This window comes from Hyla sarda, chromosome 11 (genome assembly GCF_029499605.1).
Source record: "Hyla sarda isolate aHylSar1 chromosome 11, aHylSar1.hap1, whole genome shotgun sequence".
Taxonomy (NCBI): Eukaryota; Metazoa; Chordata; class Amphibia; order Anura; family Hylidae; genus Hyla; species Hyla sarda.
The window spans coordinates 86630878-86653486 of NC_079199.1; the positions used below are offsets into that span (position 1 = coordinate 86630878).

Consider the following 22609-nt stretch of genomic DNA (forward strand, 5'->3'; position numbering starts at 1 on the left):
CCGCTGGAGACCCCCACAATCTCATTTAGTGAGCTCTCCACAGTGCTGGAGGCTCTGAGTGTGCAGCGTAACTACCACGGGTGCGGAGAATCGTGATGTCACACCCCGCCCCCCTCAATGCAAGTCTATGGGAGGGGGCGTGATGGCAGTCCTGCCCCCTATTAGACTTGCATTGAGGGGGGTGGGGCATGACAGCATGATACTCTGGCCCCGTGGTCTTCACACTTGGAGCCCCCAGCACTGCAGAGAGCTCAAAAAAGTGGGTGCGCAATGACAGAGGGTGGGATCCCCACGATCAGACATCTTATCCCCTATCCTTTGGATAGGGGATAGTATGTATTATGGATTAATTAAAGGGGTACTCCAGCCCTATTTTCACACACATGTTAATTGAATTTGATTTTCTTTGCAGAAAAGATATGCTACATCTGAGCCTAGCCTCAGTGCTAAATGTGCAGTTACTATGTTGGGGATTGCATTTTAATTAGAATTCCTAAGTGGAGATCCCAGGGCCTGGCACTACAATGTGTGTGTTTATACCTTCCCCATACTAGTAAGTGTAAATAAAAAATAAAATAAACTTGCTAATAGAGTTGGCTGCATGCTTATAACTTAGTCTCAAGCACATCCTGTTCACGTTGTCAGAGTAAAGGTAGCGAAACAACCAATATCACCACCGATCCCGCCACACACGACCATTCAGCTTGGCCAAGAGGGGAGGCTGAAGTCACAAACACTCCTCTGGGTGCAGGGGGTCGGGCAGCTGAAATCCAACATGTGATCATTCTCTCCCTGACATCATCTGACAGGTTTTGACCAATGTGTAGAGACACCTTAAAAGTGCCACCTTAATTTCAGAACACAGTTCATATAAAAGCTCTTGCAGGGGAAATGTCTGGATTCTATGCTGTTTTAGTTTGTAATGCCAAGCACATATTGACTGGACTAGTGTTAAGACATAATTTAAATCAGTGTTCTTAAACTGTGGCCCTCCAGATGTTTTAAAACATCTGGAGGGCCACAGTTTAAGAACACTGATTAAAAGAGATCCTGCAGTTCCATAAATTACACATAAAGGATGCTACTTCTTAATATACATAATATTTGGCTTCTGTTTCCTGTGCGGATTAGAATTAAGCTGTAACCGATGAGGGAATTCAGCAGCAAGTCTTCATCTTCCCTGCAGCGCCATCACTGTGAGGATTGAGGAATTACAATTTCTCGGTCCCCTCATTGGGGAACACAGAGACCATGCTGCTGTCCACTAGGAGGCTGACACTAGGCAAAAAAAAAAAAAAAAAGCAGGATATACCTAGTGCTGGGCGGTATACCGGTTCATACCGAAATTTTGTGCTGCATGATATGAATTTTTCCCATAACGCAGAACCAGTTTGGCCCCTCCCCCTTGGGAATGAATTATCAGCCCAGCGCAGCACTGTCCCCACATCGAGGAACTAATCATGTTACCCGCCAGCCAGTGAGGTTCTGCTCCCCCCAGCGGGGTACTACATGCATATGTCACCCGCAAGGACTGCCCCCCTCCTCTTTGTTGGGGGCCGCCGGCGCTGGAACTCTATACTGTACGCCAGTGATCTCCAACCTGCGGACCTTTAGCTGTTGCAAAACTACAACTCCCAGCATGCACTCCCAGGCTGCAAAACAAAATAAACTTTAACTTACCTACGTTGGCCTCACGCTGTTCCTGGGGATGGGAACGTCAGACAACCGTCAGGCTATCACCGGCCGCAACAGTGTTCCGCCCCAGCCAGTGATAGGCTGAGCCCACTGTCATGTAAGGAGCTCTGGCCGGCTTCTTACATGACAGTGCGTTTAACCTATCACTGGCCGGGGCAGAACATCGTTGCGGCCGGTGATAGGCTGATGGCTGTCCGACGTTCCCATCCCCAGGAACAGCGTGAGGCCAACGTAGGTAAGTTAAAGTTTTTTTATTTATCTTTTGCAGCCCAGGCATAGGGATAAGGGATACAGCATACAGCAGTGGTCTCAAACCTGCAAACCTCCAGCTGCCCGGACAGCCAACACCGGTTGGCGCTGCTGGGGCGGTTCCTGCCTTGCCCTTCCCTCTTTTTGGGTGGGGTACCAACAATCCTTGTGCAGTTCCTAGTCTGGCCACCCCAGCTCTCAGTTGTGCTCTCTCTCGGGGTAGCGCTTGCATAGGAGTCATCCTGACAGTTCTCCTGCAGTTTCTGTCTTGGCTTCTATCGATCTCATCTCTTCCTTTCCATTTGAAGGGTGCTCTGTTTTACCTCTGCTCTTCTCCCCAGCAGGCTCTATGAGTGTCTCCAGGGCTTCCTCCTGTGTCTCTTATGTTTCGAGCTGCCTTTGGCTCCAAGAAGTTCCGCAAGTTACGATTGCAGCGCGTCAATCCTTCTTAGTGACTGTCGGGTGTTGCGTGCTTGGAGGGCGACCTCCCGCTCCCAGCACATGCTTTCTGTTCCTGCACCTTTAAGCTTGGGCTAGACTAACACCTCAGCTGGGTCACTTTGTCTCACTTTCTATTACTTTTCTCTGGGCTGTTCCCTCCCGGAGTAATCTGGTCAGTTATGACCATTGGGATCCAGTACCTGTTCAGCCTTGTCTGTCCTCTCATCTATGGAGTCAGCGAGCGCTGGGCAGGGCTTGTTACTATGTCAGCTGTTCTCCCCTAGGGTATATGACCCTTCCCTTGTGGTGCCAGTCTTGTTCTGGACCCTCTCCCTCTTGATTTTACCTTTTCAGGAGAAATCTGTTGGTGTGCCTTCTTGCTTGGGCTACCTTCCGGGTGCCCGTTACATGTCTCGTTCTTTCACGAATGGCCTTGGCGGCGTTCCTGTCCCAGTTCTCTCCATTGTTTTCTATGGGGGTGTGTGACCTCTCCCCACCTCCTGTCTCGGCCTGGAAACACGTCACCTGAGGTGTGTTGCTCCGCTTGGGTTGCTGACATCTGATGGTGTGAGCCTTATTTCCGTGTCTGGGAACCTGTTCTGTTCGGTCCACCCTTGCACTCAAGCCCTTAAGCGGGGCTTGTTTTGTATCTCTCCATCCTTTTCCAGTGGCCTCTAGGTGGCTACATAGCTCAGTGGTTACAGCACTGGTCTTGTAAACCAGGGGTCGTGCGTTCTATTCTTGGTTCCGCCCTCTGAGTCCTCCCTCTCTCTCCTCGAGCCTCTTCGGTCCGTTTCTGTTCTGGAACTTGGCACATTTCTTGCCATGCTTGCTTTGCTTGGACGCGTCTCTGCTGGGGTTCTCGTATCTTTCTCTTCCACATGTTTTCCAGGCCACGTTGGGCCTGCATCTTCTGTCTTGTCTTCGGTGGTCGTTTCTGCTCTCCAGCCAGACTGGTGTTCGGCCCGGGGAGCCTCCGGGGCGCCATGTCTTGTCCATTTTTGTTGGCGGTCGGACCCCTGTCTCTACAAGGTTCATTCCATTCGGGTCCTAGCCCCTCAGGTTTTGTGGGTTCTGCGGTGGCTAGTTTCTAGCTTCCGGTTCCCTCCTGGGCCTCGTCCATGATCCTGGGCACATGGATATTCTTCGGTCTCTGGCCTGACCTTCCTTTTTCTGGTGGATTTTTTTCCACCCCAGGGACTGCTTTGGTACATCCCATCCCACATCTCTGTGTTCCCCAATGAGGCGACCGAGAAAATTTGATTTTTTTTGTAATCCTTGTAAAATCTCTTTTCCATAGCCTTCATTGAGGAACACAGCACCCACCCATTTAGATTTCCTGGTCAGGTTGTTTGTTACCTGTTGTTACTTTCTGGTGTCCTTCGGACATGCCTCTTTTGTTGTTTGGCTACTACTGCTTTGTGACACAACTGATTAGCTCTGTGCCTGTGGGTGGGTATATCCTATTGGGAGGAGCTCACTTTTTTTTTTTTTTTCCTAGTGTCAGCCTCCTAGTGGACAGCAGCATAATACTCATGGTCTCTGTGTTCCCCAATGAAGCCTACGAGAAAGATTTTACAGTGAGTACAAAAAAAAAAAAAAATCTCCTTGTGAAGAGACGTGCTAGGTCTTTCTGAGTGAGACTGGGTCAAGCATGTAGGATTTTCCTCTATAGACTTAAGATGATACTTTTATTAAACTCCAGCTTTTATTATTTGGACATGAAAAAAAATATACCATACATAACTCTACAAATAAAGAAACTGATCTCTCCTCATCCCCAGAAACCACCATTGCTGGGATGGGAAAGCAGTAATGGGGACATGCCTTTAGGGGTGAAAATGGAACAGGGGGAAACACTTATGTGAAAAACTGCCATGACGTGGAAATCTGATTTCAGCACCAGGATTTGATATTTGGCAAAATGGAATTACAGCAGACGCCCTCTGCATTCTGTGGATCCACAGCAACACAAAAGCTTCTTGCCCTCCACGCTCCCCACCTCGTAGTTATAATCCCAGGTCAGCTCGGTGCCAGCTCGTATCCTCCTGACAGAAGAAAAATAAGAGTTATATACACTGCTCAAAAAAAATAAAGCGAACACTAAGATAACACATCCTAGATCTGAATGAACTAATCGTATAAAATACTTTTGTCTTTACATAGTTGAATGTGCTGACAACAAAATCACACAAACTATCAATGGAAATCAAATTTATCAACCCATGGAGGTCTGGATATGGAGTCACACTCAAAATCAAAGTAAAACCACACTACAGGCTGATCCAACTTTGATGTAATGTCCTTAAAACAAGGCTCATTAGCGTGTGTCTGGCCTCCACGTGCCCGTATGACCTCCCTACAATGCATGGGCATGCTCCTGATGAGAAGGCGGATGGTCTCCAGAGGGATGTCCTCCCAGACCTGGACTAAAGACATGGTGTCTCAGATTTGCTCAATCGGATTGAGGTCTAGGGGACAGGCGGGCCAGTCCATAGCATCAATTCCTTCCTCTTGCAGGAACTGCTGACACACTCCAGCGACATGAGGTCTAACATTGTCTTGCACTAGGAGGAATCCAAGGCCAACCGCATATGGTCTCACAAGGGGTCTGAGGATCTCATCTTGGTTCCTAATGGCAGTCAGGCTACCTCTGGCAAGCACATGAAGGACTGTGCGGCCCCCCCAAAGAAATGCCACCCCACACCATTACTGACACCGCCAAACCGGTCATGCCGGAGGATGTTGCAGGCAACAGAACATTCTCCACGGTGTCTCCAGACTCTGTCATGTGTGACCCTGCTTTCATCTGTGAAGCGCACAGGGCGCCAGTAGTGAATTTGCCAATCTTTGTGTTCTCTGGCAAATGCCAAACGTCCTGCACGGTGTTTGGCTACATCGAGCCCTCATACCACTATCATGGAGTCTGTTTCTGACCGTTTAAGTGGACACATGCACATTTGTGGCCTGCTGGAGGTCATTTTGCAGGGCTCTGGCATTGCGCCTCATGCTCCTCCTTGCACAAAGGCGGAGGTAGCGGTCCTGCTGCTGGGTTGCTGCCCTCCTACGGCCTTCTCCACATCTCCTGATGTACTGGCCTGTCTCCTGGTAGCGCCTCAATGCTCTGGACACTACGCTGACAGACACAGCAAACCTTCTTGCCACAGCTCGCATTAATGTGCCATCCTGGATGAGCTGCACAACCTGAGCCACTTGTGTGGGTTGTAGACTCCGTCTCATGTTACCATTAGAGTGAAAGCACCGCCAGCATTCAAAAGTGACCAAAACATCAGCCAGAAAGCATAGGAACTGAGAAGTGGTCTGGTCACCACCTACAGAACCACTCCTTTATTGGGGGTGTCTTGCTAATTGCCTATAATTTCCACCTGTTGTCTGTTCCATTTGCACAATAGAATGTGACATTGATTGTCAATCAGTGTTGATTCCTGAGTGGACACAATACAATGACCGGTTACACGACAGATGCCTTATCTTTAGATGTAGCAGAGCTCATAAGTCTTACTGTACCACCAGTGTTTCCCAACCAGTGTGCCTCCAAAGGCTGTCCGGGCATGCTGGGAGTTGTAGTTTTGCAACAGCTGGAGGCACACTGGTGTACACAGTGAAAACAAAATTATTGCCTGCACAATAAGCAAAACTTAAGGAGCTTTACAATCTGCAGTACACAGCTAAGGAAAGTGAAGCTCTGAAAAAAAAAAAAAAATTTTGTTTTTGTCATTTTTCAAAATTGCTGTAAAAATGCCTGTTTTACCATGATTTGCACAATTGTAATATAATAGCACAATTTTTGCAGGGATTTTGGGAAAATCAAGTCAAAATTGCAACAAATAATTCAATGTCAACACAGCCTCAGGAAAGGTATATAACTACTACATATCTTGAGTCTACAAAAAAGCAGCAACATACAGCTAGAGATGGGTGAGGAGGAGTCAGAGATAGAAGGAGCAATCTGATAGGTGATGTCATATTGTAGTTTACAGGAAGACCAGGATTGACCGCTTCCTCTGATACATTTAACACTAAATTTCTGTGGATCGGACAACAGCAATGAAACGCACGAGGCAGCTGTGCTGGAATAAAACAGATGGCGTATAGGACTAGTGATGGCGAGTTTGCATTATTTGGGCATAAAAAACTAACTTAGAGAATTATGGCAACTAAGCATTCATTCCCAAACTGCCCCTTGGGCCGGTTTCATGCAGGGGTTGTTCCATCTCCTGCCTGTTTCCATGGGCCAGGGGTTGTCGGGAAAGCCAAAGGCAGTCGAAGCAGAGAAGTTATGCAATTTGCTTAACTCTCGTTGACTTTAATGGGAGCTGTGCAAATAGCGTAGCATTGCAGGCTACACTGTTGAAGTAACGTCAGTAGTTATATAAGCAATGGTGCCATGACATTTGCGTAACTGCCATTAAAGTCAATGGTAGTAATGCAATTGCCTTACTTCCCCCACTTGGACTGCTTTTGACTTTCCCGATGACCACTGGCTGCTGCTAACAGGCAGGAAACGGCTGAAAAAAAGCCTAAGTAAATTAATAGCCCTAAAACACCAGTGAACCAAAGCCATTCTGCAACATTTCAACATCCCATGTGTGAATTAACTGGAAAGTCACAATCTCCATCAGTGTAAAAAAATGGGGCACAGGATGTTCCCAACAGAGCAGTTAAGCAGCTTGGTGCCAGATTAAAACACATGCCGACAAATAAAATGGAGAGAAGCATAATACACGAGGGCAAGAAACCTATAGTGACATCTAACCATGAACATGACCACATGTGCAATGCTTGCATATATTACATAAACACATATGTACATACAGTATATAGTTATTTCAACATACTGTACCATAAGGTTGTCAGCGTATACACAAAAGAATATGACCACGATTACAGTGGGAAAGTGGTGGAATGTTAAGCAGATTACTTACTTGCTGGCAAAGAAAGCTACCCAGGGGAAGCGCAGGTCATGAGTATCCACAAACACGTTCTGGACAAACAGGTTAGGACTGCAGCTGTGCTGAAATGGGACATAAAGTGCTGGGTAAGAGAGATTCTGATACAGATATAGGACAGACAACATTTCACTTTTCACTCAATGCAAATTTGACTCCATAGTCACACATGACCGATACCTTTGGCCTTCGACCCAACACAACCAAAACAGTACCTAATGTATCTAGTGCCCTGCTGGATGCACTTTTAATAGACATTACCAGAAATTTCTATTACCTTTGACAGTAATATTTAAGTCTGTTAACCCCTTAAGGACACAGCAATTTTTCATTTTTGGATTTTAATTTTTCCTCCTCGCCTTCTAATAGCTATAGCGTTTTTTTTTCACCTACAGACCCAATGAGGGCTTGTTTTTTACTCCACCGATTGAACTTTTTAATGACATTATTATGACTTATTTTACCACAAAATCTACAGCTAAAAAGGGAAAAAAAAAAAAAGTAACTGAAAAAAAAGTAGATATTTTTATACTCACCATAAAATCTCTCTCTCGTAGCCTTCATTGGGGGACACCTATACTGATGGGTATATGCTCTTGCCACTAGGAGGCGCTGACACTAGGAAAAAAAAAGCCAGCTCCTCCCTGGCAGGATATAATCGCCCACTCGAATTGAGGTTGTCAGTTTTGTCACAAAGCAGTACAAGCCAACAAAGAAATATGTCCGAAGGACTCCAGAAAAGAATCCCAGAGAAAAAAAAACAAAATCCGGACCAAAAATTAAGAAACGGGTGGGTGTGGTGTCCCCCAATGAAGGCTATGAGAACAATTTTACGGTGAGTACAAAAAAAAAAAAAAAATCTTATCTCGGTCACTCTTCATTGGGGGACACCTATACTGATGGGACGTACCAAAGCAGTCCCCTAGGGTGGGAATAACAACCACCAGAGAAAGGGACACAGTCCGGAAACTGAACCCTATTCATTATTAAGGCTCGCAGACGAAACCCGGGCCAATAGGCAACCGAGACCCAGAAACTGAGTGTCCGGAAGGTCCCACTGTCCAAAGAGATTGACTAGGATGCCAAGGAAGGGATCGTCCGTTGAAGAGACTCAAACCTATTGTCAACATAGAGACAAAAAAGGGCTGCCTAGGAAGCACTACGGCCGTAACAATCTTGGAAAGAGGTAGAAAACAGACACCCAGAACTGGACAGAGGGCCAGCCCAGTGGAACACAAAAATAGAAAGCGTCCGACAAGAGAACCCCAGCCAGAGAATCACCAGATTCAAGCACAGTCAAGGTGGAGACCAGAGTCTCAGGAAAAAAAAGGAAGAGAAACAGAAATCAGCTCTAGAAAGGCACATGGCATAAGATCAATTATCTGAACTTGAAAAGCTGCAGGCTCCAAAACCAAAGTCCCAGGGGAACGCCACGAGCACCCAGGCGGAAACGGACAGAGTCTGACAGTGCCAGAACAGTGGTAAAAAAACAAGAGAAAAGCACGTCCACATAGATGCCGAATTGGCCCAACTGGCGTAATCCCGCTGATTGTAACAACTTCTGTCCCAGGAATACATGGACCCCGAAGGAGGAGACGGAAGGTAACAAACGCCCCCCCCCCCCCCAAAAAAAAGAAAGGAACAGAACGCTCTGAGAAGGAGCATCCCGGAATACCAGAGCGGCCGTCATGGGAACGGAGGTTCCAGAGTGTTCTAGAAGACTTGCAAACCCAGCACCGCAAAACGCTCTGGGAGACATACTTCTATGTCGGGACAAGAAAAAGGTGCAGTACAGAAAGACCGCCCCACAAATGGATTGCGGAGAAGTCTGGGCAGGAATGCTACCATGCCCGAGTCAGCAACCATCACTAAGGCCCAAAGAACTAGAATGGCCAAGCTAGATAATAAGGCCAGCCACAGCAGCCTAGGAGGTCGCCCAATACAAGGACACTCCCCAGTACTCGCATAAGCCAGAAAAGAGGGAATGGGCACGGAAAACCAGCCTTGAACCCACTTGGTCAGAGCGGACCAGAGTATTCCGAAGCAACATCCCGTCAGGACGGGAACAGAGGGGGGGGGGGGGGGGGGGATGGAGAGGGAACCCAGTCAGGACTCTCAAGATCTGGGCTGTTGTGTCACAGTAGAGCAACTGACACTGTCAAATGGAAGGATGAACACACCCCTCCCAGGAGATTGTGCCAAGGAAGGAGAGCAATGGCAGGGCCTAAACAAAAGACGTTGGCCAGACTGGCTTTCGCTGAGCCATACATGATTTCTTTAAAGGGGTATTCCGGTGGAAAACATTTATTTTTATTTATTTATTTTTTTAAATCAACTGGTGCCAGAAAGTTAAACAGATTTGTAAATTACTTCTATTAAAAAACATTTGTCCTTCCAGTAGTGATTAGCAGCTGTATGCTACAGAGGAAATTCTTTTCTTTTTGAATTTCTTTTTTGTCTTGTCCACAGTGCTCTCTGCTGACACCTGATGCCTGTATCATGAACTGTCCAGAGCAGGAGAAAATCTCCATAGCAAACCTATGCTGTTCTGGACAGTTCCTGACACGGACAGAGGTGGTCAGCAGAGAGCACTGTGGATAAGACAAAGAAATTCAAAAAGAATTTCCTCTGTAGCATACAGCTGCTAATAAGTGCTGGAAGGATTAAGATTTTTAAATATAAGTAATTTATAAATCTGTTTAACTTTCAGGCACCATTTCATTTAAAACTAAAAAAAAAAGTTTTCCACCGGAGTACCCCTTTAACTCCACCAACAGAGGAGAGCGTCCTGGCTGCATGAGCAGCAGGCAAAGAAAAAAGAAACACAGAAATGGGGAGAGCCACTGCAACATACAGAGATATGGAGGAGCCCATGAGCAATCGGATGGATGGGAACATGGTAAGGGACCTTTGCCAGTCCTCACTTTTGCTACGCTAATCCCGATCAGCTTCTCAGAGCTAAACAGCAACTGATTTTAATACTTTTAGACACCAGGATCAGCCATAGGTCCAGGACGGACCAGGAGCGGATCCAAGGCATACATGTACACCCTGAGTTCTCTAGGGGTTAGTTAAACACAAGTCTACAATAGGCTACATATTAAAGGGGTTACTCAGAATTTAGAAAACAGAGCCGATTTCTTCAATCACAGCACGACACCTGTCTTTGGGTTGTATGTGGTAATGCAGCTTAGTTCCATTGAAGTGACTGGAGCCAAGTTGTAATATCCCACAGAACTTAAGGACAGGTGGGATGCTGTTATAAGAAGAAATTAGCGCTGTTTTTTCTATAACCCCTTTAGTATCAAGGGTCTTAATACTTGTGGCTCTCCAGGTACTGTAAAACAACAACTCTCACCACAGCTCCACAAAAGTGTTTCTCAATCCAGTCTTAAAGGAACTCCAGCAAGTCATGTAGAAAAAATTCCCTTACGATTTAAAACAGCACATGTTCTGTATTGAAAATCCTAAAGACATGGCCTGCTGGGGTTCCTAGGGGTCAGGTTTGAGAAATAAGGTTTTACAGAATATTAGTTGCCTTTTAAATATTGGCAGTAGGGAGCAAATGGTGCCCCAAATCTCTATCACCTATCTGCATTGAGCATTTAGAAGTCCACGAGTCTGGTCTCCATTAGCTTCCTTTTGGAATCCTGCTCTAAAACTCCCTAATCTACTTCTAATTTTGGAATCTCTTTCACAAGTGGGCTATTGCAGGGTTTCCCAACCAGGGTGCCTCCGGCTGTTACGAAACTATAACTCCCAGCATGCCCGGACAGCCAAAGGCTGTCCGGGCATGCTGGGAGTTGTAGTTTCGCAACAGCCGGAGGCACCCTGGTTGGGAAACATTGGGCTACTCTGATAATGGAGAACAGTACGGAATACATTTAGGACTAGGACAATTGACATCTACCTACTCTTTTGTATATATATCTTCCTACTGCTTTGTCCGTCACATGACCACAACAAATTAGCAACTTACGTTCAAGTATCGTCCCAAGTTTCCTTCCAACTTGGCATCAATGATGTAACAGGATTCCTCTCCATCATAAAACTGACGGGTCGTCCTACGCCCGGGTCCTCCTTCTCCCCTGTCAGCTGCCATGTTTGGTTTAACTGTGATGCCATAGGTGGACTTTAAGGCAAATCCTCGGGTGGACTTTACAGCTACTTGTCTCTTTACCGCCGGTCCACCTGGATAAACATAAGTTACAGGTCTTTTAATAAAAAAAATAAAAAAACAAAACACATTTAAAAAAAAAAAAAAAAAAAAAAAAAAAAAAAGGTTTATGAAACTGTATTGGCTATCTTGATAGAAAACCCCTTCATTGGACAAAATAGTCACCTAGAATAGGCTTGTGAGGATTTAAATACTGTATTATTAGGGAGAGCTGCCACAGACAGGAACCCTGAAGAGCTTGACGCATTGTGTATTAACGGAAATATCATTGGTTTCATTGGCGGCTGTGTAATATAATGAGGCTAAAGAAAGAGGTTCACTGGCTGCTTTACTTACCGATAAAAGCTGATTAAATGGCTAAAAAAAAGAGGTCTACCACCCTTTGACAGCTTTCCATAGATGGAGGAGCTCAACGGTTTCAAAGCTAGAAAGATACAGTGTTTCCCCGAAAATAAGACATACCCATAAAATAAGCCATACCAGGAGTTCTATGTATTTGCTCAAAATAAGCCATGCCCCCCCGAAAATAAGCCATAGTGGTAGGCGTGGCTTATTGAAGGTAATGAAGACTGTCAGCCCTTCTCATCTGCCCAATCTTGACAGGTACGATACCGAGCAGCGGGTCCTGTGTCCCAGCTGATCCAGACTTCTGTGCTGCGGTGGCTCCCAAGTCCCTGCGGTTGCCTAGCACTGGGAGGAGGTTAAAGGGGTATTCCAGGCAAAAACTTTTTTTTTATATATCAACTGGCTCCGGAAAGTTAAACAGATTTGTAAATTACTTCTATTAAAAAATCTTAATCCTTCCAATAGTTATTAGCATCTGAAGTTTTCTGTCTAACTGCTCAATGATGATGTCACATCACGGGAGCTGTGCATGATGGGAGAATATCCCCATAGGAGGTGGACAGCTCCCGGGACGTGAGTCATCAGAAAGCAGTTAGACAGAAAACAGCAACTCAACTTCAGAAGCTAATAACTATTGGAAGGATTATGATTTTTTAATAGAAGTAATTTACAAATCTGTTTAATTTTCTGGAGCCAGTTGATATATAAAAAAAATGTTTTTGCCTGGAATTCCCCTTTAAAGTCACTTCCTCCCAGTACTCTATGGTGCAGCCACATGAGAAGGCAAGTACTGTATAGCAGGCCAGGTGGGTATGGTTCATGAAATGGAGGAGAAATGTAGATTGTTGTACCATACCGTACTTACTGTAATAAAAACAAGACATCCCTGTTGTACCATACTTACCGTAAAAAAAAAAAAAATTAAAAAGACATCCCCTGAAAATAAATATAAGACAGTGTCTTATTTTCAGGGCAACAAAGTACTTTTAAAAAGAGGTTATCCCCTATATCTCCATGGATAGAGGATAACTATCTGATTGGGTCACGACTGCTTGTATCCCCACAAAACCTGATCTTCAAAAGCTGCCGATCAGCAAAACCCAGAATGGGAGCATTCATGTCCCAGGATGTCTGATGTCCGCTTTTATATTTGAAGACAAACAGTAATGCCCCCTCCCCACCTATCAACTTCAATGGCTGCACCAGACCGGTAGGTCTACCTTTGTTGAAGGCGACATTCTTCTTGTCCTCATCTACATCAGAGCCGGAGGAGATGGTCTGAATGTCATCGCTATCATTAGCATTTGTCTGGGCAGCAGGCTTCTTGGTTCCATCTAAACTTTCTGAGCTGCTGGATAATGTCAAGACCTCCTAAAAAGCAGAAATAAAATCAGCCAAAGACAGAAGATTTCTATAAGAAAGGTTGGAGGCTTGATACTGGATGATGTTAACCAGGAAAACCCGCTACCATTTCTGGCATGAAAAGCAATGGTAGCGTAGAGCAATGTTTCCCAACCAGGGTGCCTCCAGCTGTTGCAAAACTACAACTCCCAGCATGCCTGGACAGCTGATGGCTGTCCAGGCATGCTGGGAGTTGTAGTTTTTCAACAGCTAGAGGCAGCTTGGTTGGGAAACACTGGCGTAGGGTATCATTGTGCTAAATGTTGGTTCTTGTATGTAACTTACCTCAGTGGTCTGTTTGTTGGACTGTCGCCTGCTCTGGTGCATAGAGGTTTTGCTGACCGGTCTCTTGATACCCTGAGGCTTTGCTGGGGTTGGGTTGTAACCATATAATCTGTTACTTTCTCCATGCCTGTCAACCAAAGAAATTGTATAATAGGAATATGGTATCAAGTATGAGAAACATTGCTCTTCACTAATTTTTGACCGTTCAGTGCTGCTATCTGTACATACCCAGGCTTGGCAGCTTCATCAGTGTCCTGTGTGAAAATAGAAAAAAAGTAAATGTTAAAACTAGGGACGTACACAAGAAAAACAGAAGTATAATGTATAAATAAGTTTAACACTAACTGTACAGCCCCTGTAGCATAGTCAAATAAAAAAAAGATTCTGGAATACCCCTTTAATAAGTTGCATTGGAAATGCTGCATTGTTTACAGCACATGGTTTTCTTCTGTATAAAAACACACGAGAGGGAGGGAGCCCTTATCCGGATGGCCATAAAACACCTATTCTAGTGGTCTAATGACCTGAGCCAGTGTTTCCGCCAGGGTGCCTTCAGCTGTTGCAAAACTATAACTCCCAGCATGCCCGGACAGCCAAAGGCTGTCCAGGCATGCTGGGAGTTGTAGTTTTGCAGCAGCTTAGGGCACCCTGGTAGGGAAACACTGACCTGAGCTAACAGGTGAACTACATGGACTACAATGGGATTAGATTCACGGGTTGAACAAAGGATCCGTGGTCATCATAAGGATGTTATCCCCTTAAGGACCAAGGACGTACCGGTACATCCTTGGTCCTGCTCCCATGATATAACGCGGGGTTACACCGGGACCCGCCGCTAATAGCGCGCAGCGCTGCGCGCTATTAACCCTTTAGCTGCGCGCTCAGAGCTGAGCCACGCGGCTAAAAGTGAAAGTAAAAACTGCCGATTAGCTCAGTGGGCTGTTCGTGATAGCTGCGCCGAAATCGCGGCATCCCGAACAGCTTGCAGGACAGCCGGAGGGTCCCTACCTGCCTCCTCACTGTCCGATCGCCGAATGACTGCTCAGTGCCTGAGATCCAGGCATGAGCAGTCAAGCGGAAGAATCATCGATCACTGGTTTCCTATGAGAAACCAGTGATCAATGATAAAGATCAGTGTGTGCAGTGTTATAGGTCCCTATGGGATAACAATGATCAGTGTGTGCCATGTTATAGGTCCCTATGGGACCTATAACACTGCAAAAAAAAAGTGGAAAAAAAAAGTGAATAAAGATCATTTAACTCCTCCCCTATTAAAAGTTTGAATCACCCCCCTTTTCCAATAAAAAAAAAAAAAAAACTGTGTAAATAAAAATAAAAATAAACATATGGTATGGCCGCGTTCAAATTCGAAATGTTCGAATTATAAAAATATATCTTTAATTAAACCGCACGGTCAATGGCGTACGCGCAAAAAAAATTCAAAGTCCAAAATAGTGCATTTTTGGTGCATTTAAAAATGAATAAAAAGCGATCAATAAGTCCTATCAATGCAAAAATGATACCGTTAAAAAGTTTAGATGACGGCGCAAAAAATGAGCCCTCATACCGCCCCATACATGGAAAATGAAAAAAAGTTATAGGGGTCAGAAGATGACAATTTTAAACTTATTAATTTTCCTGCATGTAGTTATGATTTTTTCCAGAAGTCCGACAAAATCAAACCTATATAAGTAGGGTAGCATTTTGGACCTACAGAATAAAGAGAAGGTGTCATTTTAACCGAAAAATGTACTACATAGAAACGGAAGCCCCCAAAACTTACAAAACAGCGTTTTGTTTTTTTTCAATTTTGTCGCACAATGATTTTTTTTTCCGTTTCACCATAGATTTTTGGGCAAAATGACTGACGTCATTACAAAGTAGAATTGGTGGCGCAAAAAATAAGCCATCATATGGATTTTTAGGTGCAAAATTGAAAGAGTTATGATTTTTTAAAGGAAAGGAGCAAAAAACGAAAATGCAAAAACGGAAAACCCCCCGGTCCTTAAGGGGTTAAACTTTGGCTGACTAAATGAGGCAATTTATACATGAGAGAAAAATATGTACAAGATAGATTGAACTGATTGAGACAATAACTCCTGCAGAGGTAGTATTAAAACTTATGTAGGCGCACAATGGAGAATTCTCTGGTACTGGGGAGGACCATTTTGATTTCAGGTGCCTTAAAGGGGTACTCCGCCCCTAGACATCTTATCCCCTATCCAAAGGATAGGGGATAAGATGTCAGATCGCCGCGGTCCCGCTGCTGGGGACCCCGGGGATCGCCGCTGCGGCACTGCGCTCTGTTCGCTCTGTGCGTAATGACGGGTGATACAGGGGACGGAGCAGCGTGATGTCATGGCTCCGCCCCTCATGACATCACGGCCCGTCCCCTTAATGCAAGTCTATGGCAGGGGGCGTGACAACCGCCACGCCCCCTCCCATAGACTTGTATTGAAAGGGGCGGGCTGTGATGTTACGAAGGGCGGAGCCATAACTTAACGATGCTCCGGCCCCTGTATTACCCGTCATTACGTGCAGAGCGAACTCGGGGGTCGCCAGCAGCGGGACAGCGGCGATCTGACATCTTATCCCCTATCCTTTGGCTAGGGGATAAGATGTCTAGGGGCGGAGTACCCCTTTAAAGGAATAGGTCATAGTTCAAGTCTGCCCAAGGCAGCAGCACCTGTATTTATATGGAGTTTGCTCCATGTACTTTATAGCCTTTGCTCAGTAGGATGTGGCATCTCTGTGGATTACAATGGTGGCCTATTCATTTCAATAGTCCCTGCAGGAAAAATTCGGTCTCATTGAATGCTTTCACTGATCATAAATGTGCAACTGCAGGAGGGGTACTCCGCTGGAATTTATATATTTTTTTTTTTAAATCAACTGGTGCCAGAAAGTTAAACAGATCTGTAAATAACTTCTATTTAAAAAAAAAAACTTAATCCTTCCAGTACTTATCAGCTGCTGTATGCTTCACAGGAAGTTCTTTTCTTTTTGAATTGCTTTTCAATCTGAACACAGTGCTCTCTGCTGACACGTCTGTCCATTTTAGGAACTGTCCAGAATACAAGCAAATGCCCATAGAAAACCTCTCCTGCTCTGGACAGTTCCTGATATGGACAGAGGAGTAAATAGAGAGCACTGTGGTCAGAAAAAAGGGAAATTCAAAAAGTAAAGCACTTCCTGTGGATTATACAGCAGCTGATAAGTACTGGAAGGGTTGCTGGAAGTAATTTACAAATCTGTTTAACTTTCTGTCACCAGTTGATTTAAAAAAAAAAAAAATGTTTTCCAGCAGAGTACCCCTTTAAAGTTGAAGTATAAAACACATCAATGAATCTTTAACAAGAAGTTATATGCCACCCACCCAAACCAGTGTTCAACTTCCATTCTCTAAATCAGGCATAGGCGACTTTCAGCACTGCAGATGTTTCGGACTACATCTCCCATGATGCTTTGCCAGCATTTTGGCTGTAAGAGCATCATGGGAGATGTAGTCCAAAACATCTGCAGTGCTGAAGGTTGTCTATGCCTGCTCTAAATGATAAAGCAACAAACGAAACTTTGCTTGGCTATGGGAAACAAGGTCCATTTTGATAAAAGGTCCATATAAGAAGAGATCCTCCTCACCTTCCCATGTTCCTCCTTCTTTGGCAGTTTGTCTGCATCAGAAGCATCTCCCATTTTGAGTGACGACCTGCTATCAGAGTCCATGCATGTGTCTGTCATAGTGTTCGAGCTCAGCCAAGAAGCCACCTTATTTTTGGAGGTCTCCTCCGGTAGTTTGCAGTCCGTGTTCTCCTCTTGGCTGGTTTGTCTTACTAAAGCAGAGTCCTTCGAGGCAGTCTCTGAAGTGCCATTTTCCTTCTGTCCTCTGGTTTGTCGGCGTGTAGCATAGCTCCGCCACACAGAGCTGGTGTTAATCTCCTCATTCTTACCAAAGTTGTCATCGGAGCTATCATCGTTGGACTCCTCCTGGTCATCACTAACACTGTTTTCTTCTCCATCCCCCTTGAGGTCTACACCACTACTGTCAGAGGACGACTTGACGTCACTTTCATATCCGTCTTTATAGTTTTCCACACTTTCAATGTGGTCCAAGTTAGCAAAGTATTCATCACCCATCTCTAGACCTTCCTTGTCCGCAAAGTCATCTGTCAGGATTTTACCTGCATGGAAACACATTGGGTGAGTGACAATGGACTCCAATGACACCCTCCAATACATAAAACCAGTACATATACAGTAAGACATCTCAGCATTAAAGGAGAATTCCGGTATGGGTGGGAAAAAACAACTTATCCCCTATCCTAAGCATAGGGGATAAGTGTTAGATCGCGGGGGGTCCGACAGCTGGTGCCCCCGCGATCTCCTGTACGGTGACCCGGCTCGCTCCTGCTCAATTCAGGAGACGAGCGTTTTCGACCACAGCCGAAGCTGCGGCTGACACGCCCCCTCCATACACTTCTATGGCAGGGCTGGAGTGCTGCCTTCGGCAATCTCCGGCCCTGCCATAGAAGTGTATGGAGGGGGCGTGTCGGCCGCAGCTTCGGCTGTGGTCGAAAACGCTCGGCTCCTGCATTGAGCAGAAGCGAGCCGGGTCCCCGTACAGGAGATCGCGGGGGGCCCCAGTTGTTGGACCCCCGGCGATCTAACACTTATCCCCTATGCTTAGGATAGGGGATAAGTTGTTTTTTCCCACCCATACCGGAGTTCTCCTTTAATAACCCCAACAAAAGAGAAAGCCCTTAATGTAAAAAAATTAATGGGAACTGGGAAAATGATGTTCTGATAGGTCATAGGTACAACCTTGAACAGTGTTTCTCAACCAGGGTTCCTCCGGCTGTTGCAAAACTACAATTCCCAGCATGCCCGGACAGCCGTTGGCTGTCCGGGCATGCGGGGAGTTGTAGTTTTTGCAAAAGCTGGAGGCTCCCTTGTTGGGAAACACTGGCCTAGAAACTTCAGCTGGTAAAGTCAGTGATCAAACCACCACCTTTGCCTATTTGGCACTTTTCTTGAGATTCTTCAAGCCACCACTGGCTTATAGATCAATCAGGTCTAGCAATGTTTATTGCAAAAGTCTGTTTCTGTACGATTGATGTATGGTGATGACGCTACACTGATGCAACTGGTTAAGGCTGCATTCACACCCCGTTTTTGCAATTCAGTTCCCGTATCAGGTTTTTGATTAAAAACGGATTCCTCAAAACCTGACTAAACTATATCAAAACGTGTGTACCAATTAAACCCCTATACGGTTGCATCCGTTTTGTACGGAAAAAAACATATACGTTCTTAACTTTTCACTCCATTTTGAAAAAAACTGACTGACTAAGGCCCAACTCCAGGGCCGAAACGCGTCACCTGTATCACTGTCACCTATGTGCGGAAGTTCCGTAATAAAGCATCCTGTTGCCATTTACCTGCGCTGGACATCCCTTTGTTCTTGATTCCTGCATACTAGGTGCTGCCCATGCCAGTCCGGGCGCTGCGGGCTAGGGGTGAAAGCTGAACATATTCTGTGGTTGTTTTCATTTTGAATAAAGTTTCACTTGTTTGATTGAAATTCCAAGAAAAAAAAAACGTGCAAAGTCAAAAACCGTATAGTGAAAACCGTATGGAAACGTATGCACATACGGTTCCCATTGACTCCCATGTTTATAAAAAAGTATACTGTTTAATACAGTTTTTCACCCAAACCAAAAAATGTGGTAGACTACAGTTTTGGGTACGGGTAAAAAAAAACTGAAAACCGTACAGGATGCAAAACGGACACAACCTGATGCATCTTCTGGCATACTGTTTTCAATGGAGAGTCAATGCATACGGTTTTCAATACGGTTTTCACATTGAAAACGTATACGGGAATTGTACTGCATAAACGTGTGAATGCAGCCTTAGAGCGACAAGACATCAGCAGAGGTTATGGCCTATTATGGACTTAAGGATACAACAATTTATTTGGGACTTCTTCATATCCGCCTTTTAACAACTATGGGGTTGATTTATCAAATCCTGTCCAGAGGAAAAATTGCTGAGTTGCCCATAGCAACCAATCAGATCACTTCTTTCATTTTTGCAAAGGTCTCTGAAAAATGAAAGAAGCGATCTGATTGGTTGCTATGGGCAACTCAGCAACTTTTCCTCTGGACAGGTTTTGATAAATCTCCCCCTAGGACTTTATTTTGCTGCTGGATTTATTGATCCTACCTAGTTATCAGTCTGATTTAGAACTTAATATACATACCTGCATATATACATACGAAGGAACCCTTCGCTATATCATCCAGACAGCGAATCCCCCAGCCCTTGTTCTGGGTTTTAAAGAGCTGGAGACGCACTTGGAGGCCATGCTGTACTAGACGATTATTGCACATATTGAGATTGCATTTACATCTCCTGTTGCATTCGTACACCCTGTAAGGGAGAACAAACATTTAGACTGGTAACTTCACCAGATACACACTCAATGGGAAGTATTTATCAATGGATTCATGTTTTTTTTTTTCCGTAACTTTGGTGCAAAAAGACATTGCACCAAAGAATTGTGCCAAAGTTTGGTGCATTCTCTCAAATGTAATTTTTTAAACTTGCTCAAAATCACACAGTCCTGAGTGTGATTTTTGCTTTGGTCAGTAATTCATCATTTGCGCCAACCAATTTGGCGCAATTTTGCACCTTCAGGGGTTTTTTTTGGGTGCAATTCACCACCAAGAAATTTTGTACATGGAAAACACACATAGCAATGTCAAAAAATGTACAGGAGTCAAAATACATGGTGGGCCATTTATATGGATACACCTTAATAAAATGGGAATGGTTGGTGATATTAACTTACTGTTTGTGGCACATTAGTATATGTGATGGCGGCCATTTTGAATCCAACTTTTGTTTTTTCAATAGGAAGAGGGTCATGTGACATCAAACTTATTGGGAATTTCACAAGAAAAACAATGATGTGCTTGGTTTTAAAGTAACTTTATTCTTTCATGAGCTATTTAGGGAACAGGCCAGCTTCAGTGCATAAAGAGGGAAACACATCATCATGTTGGCCACTGGATATGTGAAATTGCTACATGATGATGTGTTTCCCTCTTTATGCACTGAAGCTGCACGTTCCCTGAGGTTTTTCCAGCAAGATGGTGACCACCACATTATGGGTGTCAGGTCCGAGCATTCCTAGATGAACAGTTTCCTGGAAAGTGGATTGGTCGTCGTGGGCCAGTTGAATGGCCCCAGGGGTCTCCCGATCTGACCCCCTTAGACTTTTATCTTTGGGGTCATCTGAAGGCAATTGTCTATGCTATGAAGATACGAGATGTGCAGCACCTGAAACTACGGATACTGGAAGCCTGTGCTAGCATTTCTCCTGCGGTGTATATAGAGGTATATAGCAGTGTATACGGATACTGGAAGCCTGTGCTAGCATTTCTCCTGCGGTGTATATAGTAGTATATAGCAGTGTATACGGATACTGGAATCCTGTGCTAGCATTTCTCCTGCAGTGTATATAGTACTATATAGCAGTGTATACGGATACTGGAAGCCTGTGCTAGCATTTCTCCTGCGGTGTATATAGTAGTATATAGCAGTGTATACGGATACTGGAATCCTGTGCTAGCATTTCTCCTGCAGTGTATATAGTACTATATAGCAGTGTATATGGATACTGGAAGCCTGTGCTAGCATTTCTCCTGCGGTGTATATAGTAGTATATAGCAGTATATACGGATACTGGAAGCCTGTACTAGCATTTCTCCTCCGGTGTATATAGCAGTATATAGCAGTGTATACGGATACTGGAAGCCTGTACTAGCATTTCTCCTGCGGTGTATATAGTAGTATATAGCAGTGTATACGGATACTGGAAGCCTGTGTTAGCATTTCTCCTCCGGTGTATATAGCAGTATATAGCAGTGTATACGGATACTGGAAGCCTGTGCTAGCATTTCTCCTGCGGTGTATATAGTAGTATATACGGATACTGGAAGCCTGTGCTAGCATTTCTCCTGCAGTGTATATAGTAGTATATAGCAGTGTATACGGATACTGGAAGCCTGTGCTAGCATTTCTCCTGCGGTGTTGCTATCAGTGTGTGAAGAGTGGGAGAAGAGGGTTGCATTGACAATCCAACACAATGGGCAGCACATTGAACACATTTTATAAGTGGTCAGAAACTTGTAAATAACTCATGAAAGAATAAAGTTACGTTAAAACCAAGCACATCATTGTTTTTCTTGTGAAATTCTCAATACGTTTGATGTGTCACATGACCCTCTTCCTATTGAAAAAACAAAAGTTGGATTCAAAATGGCCGACTTCAAAATGGCCACCATGGTCACCACCCATATTGAAAAATTTCCCCCCTCACATATACTAATGTGCCACAAACAGGAAGTTAATATCACCAACCATTCCCATTCTATTAAGGTATATCCATATAAATTGCCCACCCTGTACATAAAAAACATTTTTTTGAAAGCATCGACACCTCCAGGGCTGCGCACTACTATCCTGCATGACTGATGTCTCTGAGGGACCTTCACCCTCCGTTGAGCCAGCATTGGACATGGCCACACTGGTTCAGGAAAGGTAAACACTAAAAGGTAACCAAAAAAAAAAAATGTCTATAAACTCCACGAAAGAAAAAAAAAAAACTCACGTCGCTTGCTGATATACTGCAGGAGGGACTCCAAAATGGCTGCTCTACAGGACAAAATACGCTGTCCTCTGTGACAGTAAGTTCTGTGTAAAAGGCGCTGTGAACAGCTGATTTCGGCGTGTGTGCCAAAATTACTAACGACGTGCACCAAATGATAAATCTGGCGCACATCCGCAAAAAACAAGAAACTGTCAACAGGCAAAATTGATAAATGCCCCCCAATGGTCCCGAAATTCAATTCTAAAATGACATTTTAAATGTAAACAGCACTGTGTGGCATTGTACATCCTAAAAAACTGATAAAAGGCTTCCTACTATCTATTTAGATTGGATTTCTGCCAGGTCTGACACGGTCTGACATTTGTGTATTTT

The 22609-nt window shown here is 44.6% G+C and overlaps 1 protein-coding gene across 5 annotated transcripts in view; it reads right to left on the minus strand.

Moving 5' to 3' along the window:
* Window positions 1–4063: 4063 nt before the first annotated feature.
* The window catches only part of SETDB1 (SET domain bifurcated histone lysine methyltransferase 1), a 75319-nt gene continuing 56773 nt past the window's right edge, over window positions 4064–22609 (minus strand). For all 5 annotated transcript variants that reach the window (XM_056545575.1, XM_056545574.1, XM_056545573.1 and 2 more), the window contains 8 exons: window positions 19823–19992; window positions 17203–17741; window positions 13792–13817; window positions 13564–13690; window positions 13098–13248; window positions 11335–11546; window positions 7332–7420; window positions 4064–4433 (listed from right to left, as the gene is read on the minus strand). In XM_056545575.1, coding sequence (XP_056401550.1) covers window positions 4316–4433; window positions 7332–7420; window positions 11335–11546; window positions 13098–13248; window positions 13564–13690; window positions 13792–13817; window positions 17203–17741; window positions 19823–19992 — 1432 coding nt within the window. In that variant the 3' untranslated portion in view covers window positions 4064–4315. The remainder of the gene's footprint in view (window positions 4434–7331; window positions 7421–11334; window positions 11547–13097; window positions 13249–13563; window positions 13691–13791; window positions 13818–17202; window positions 17742–19822; window positions 19993–22609) is intronic.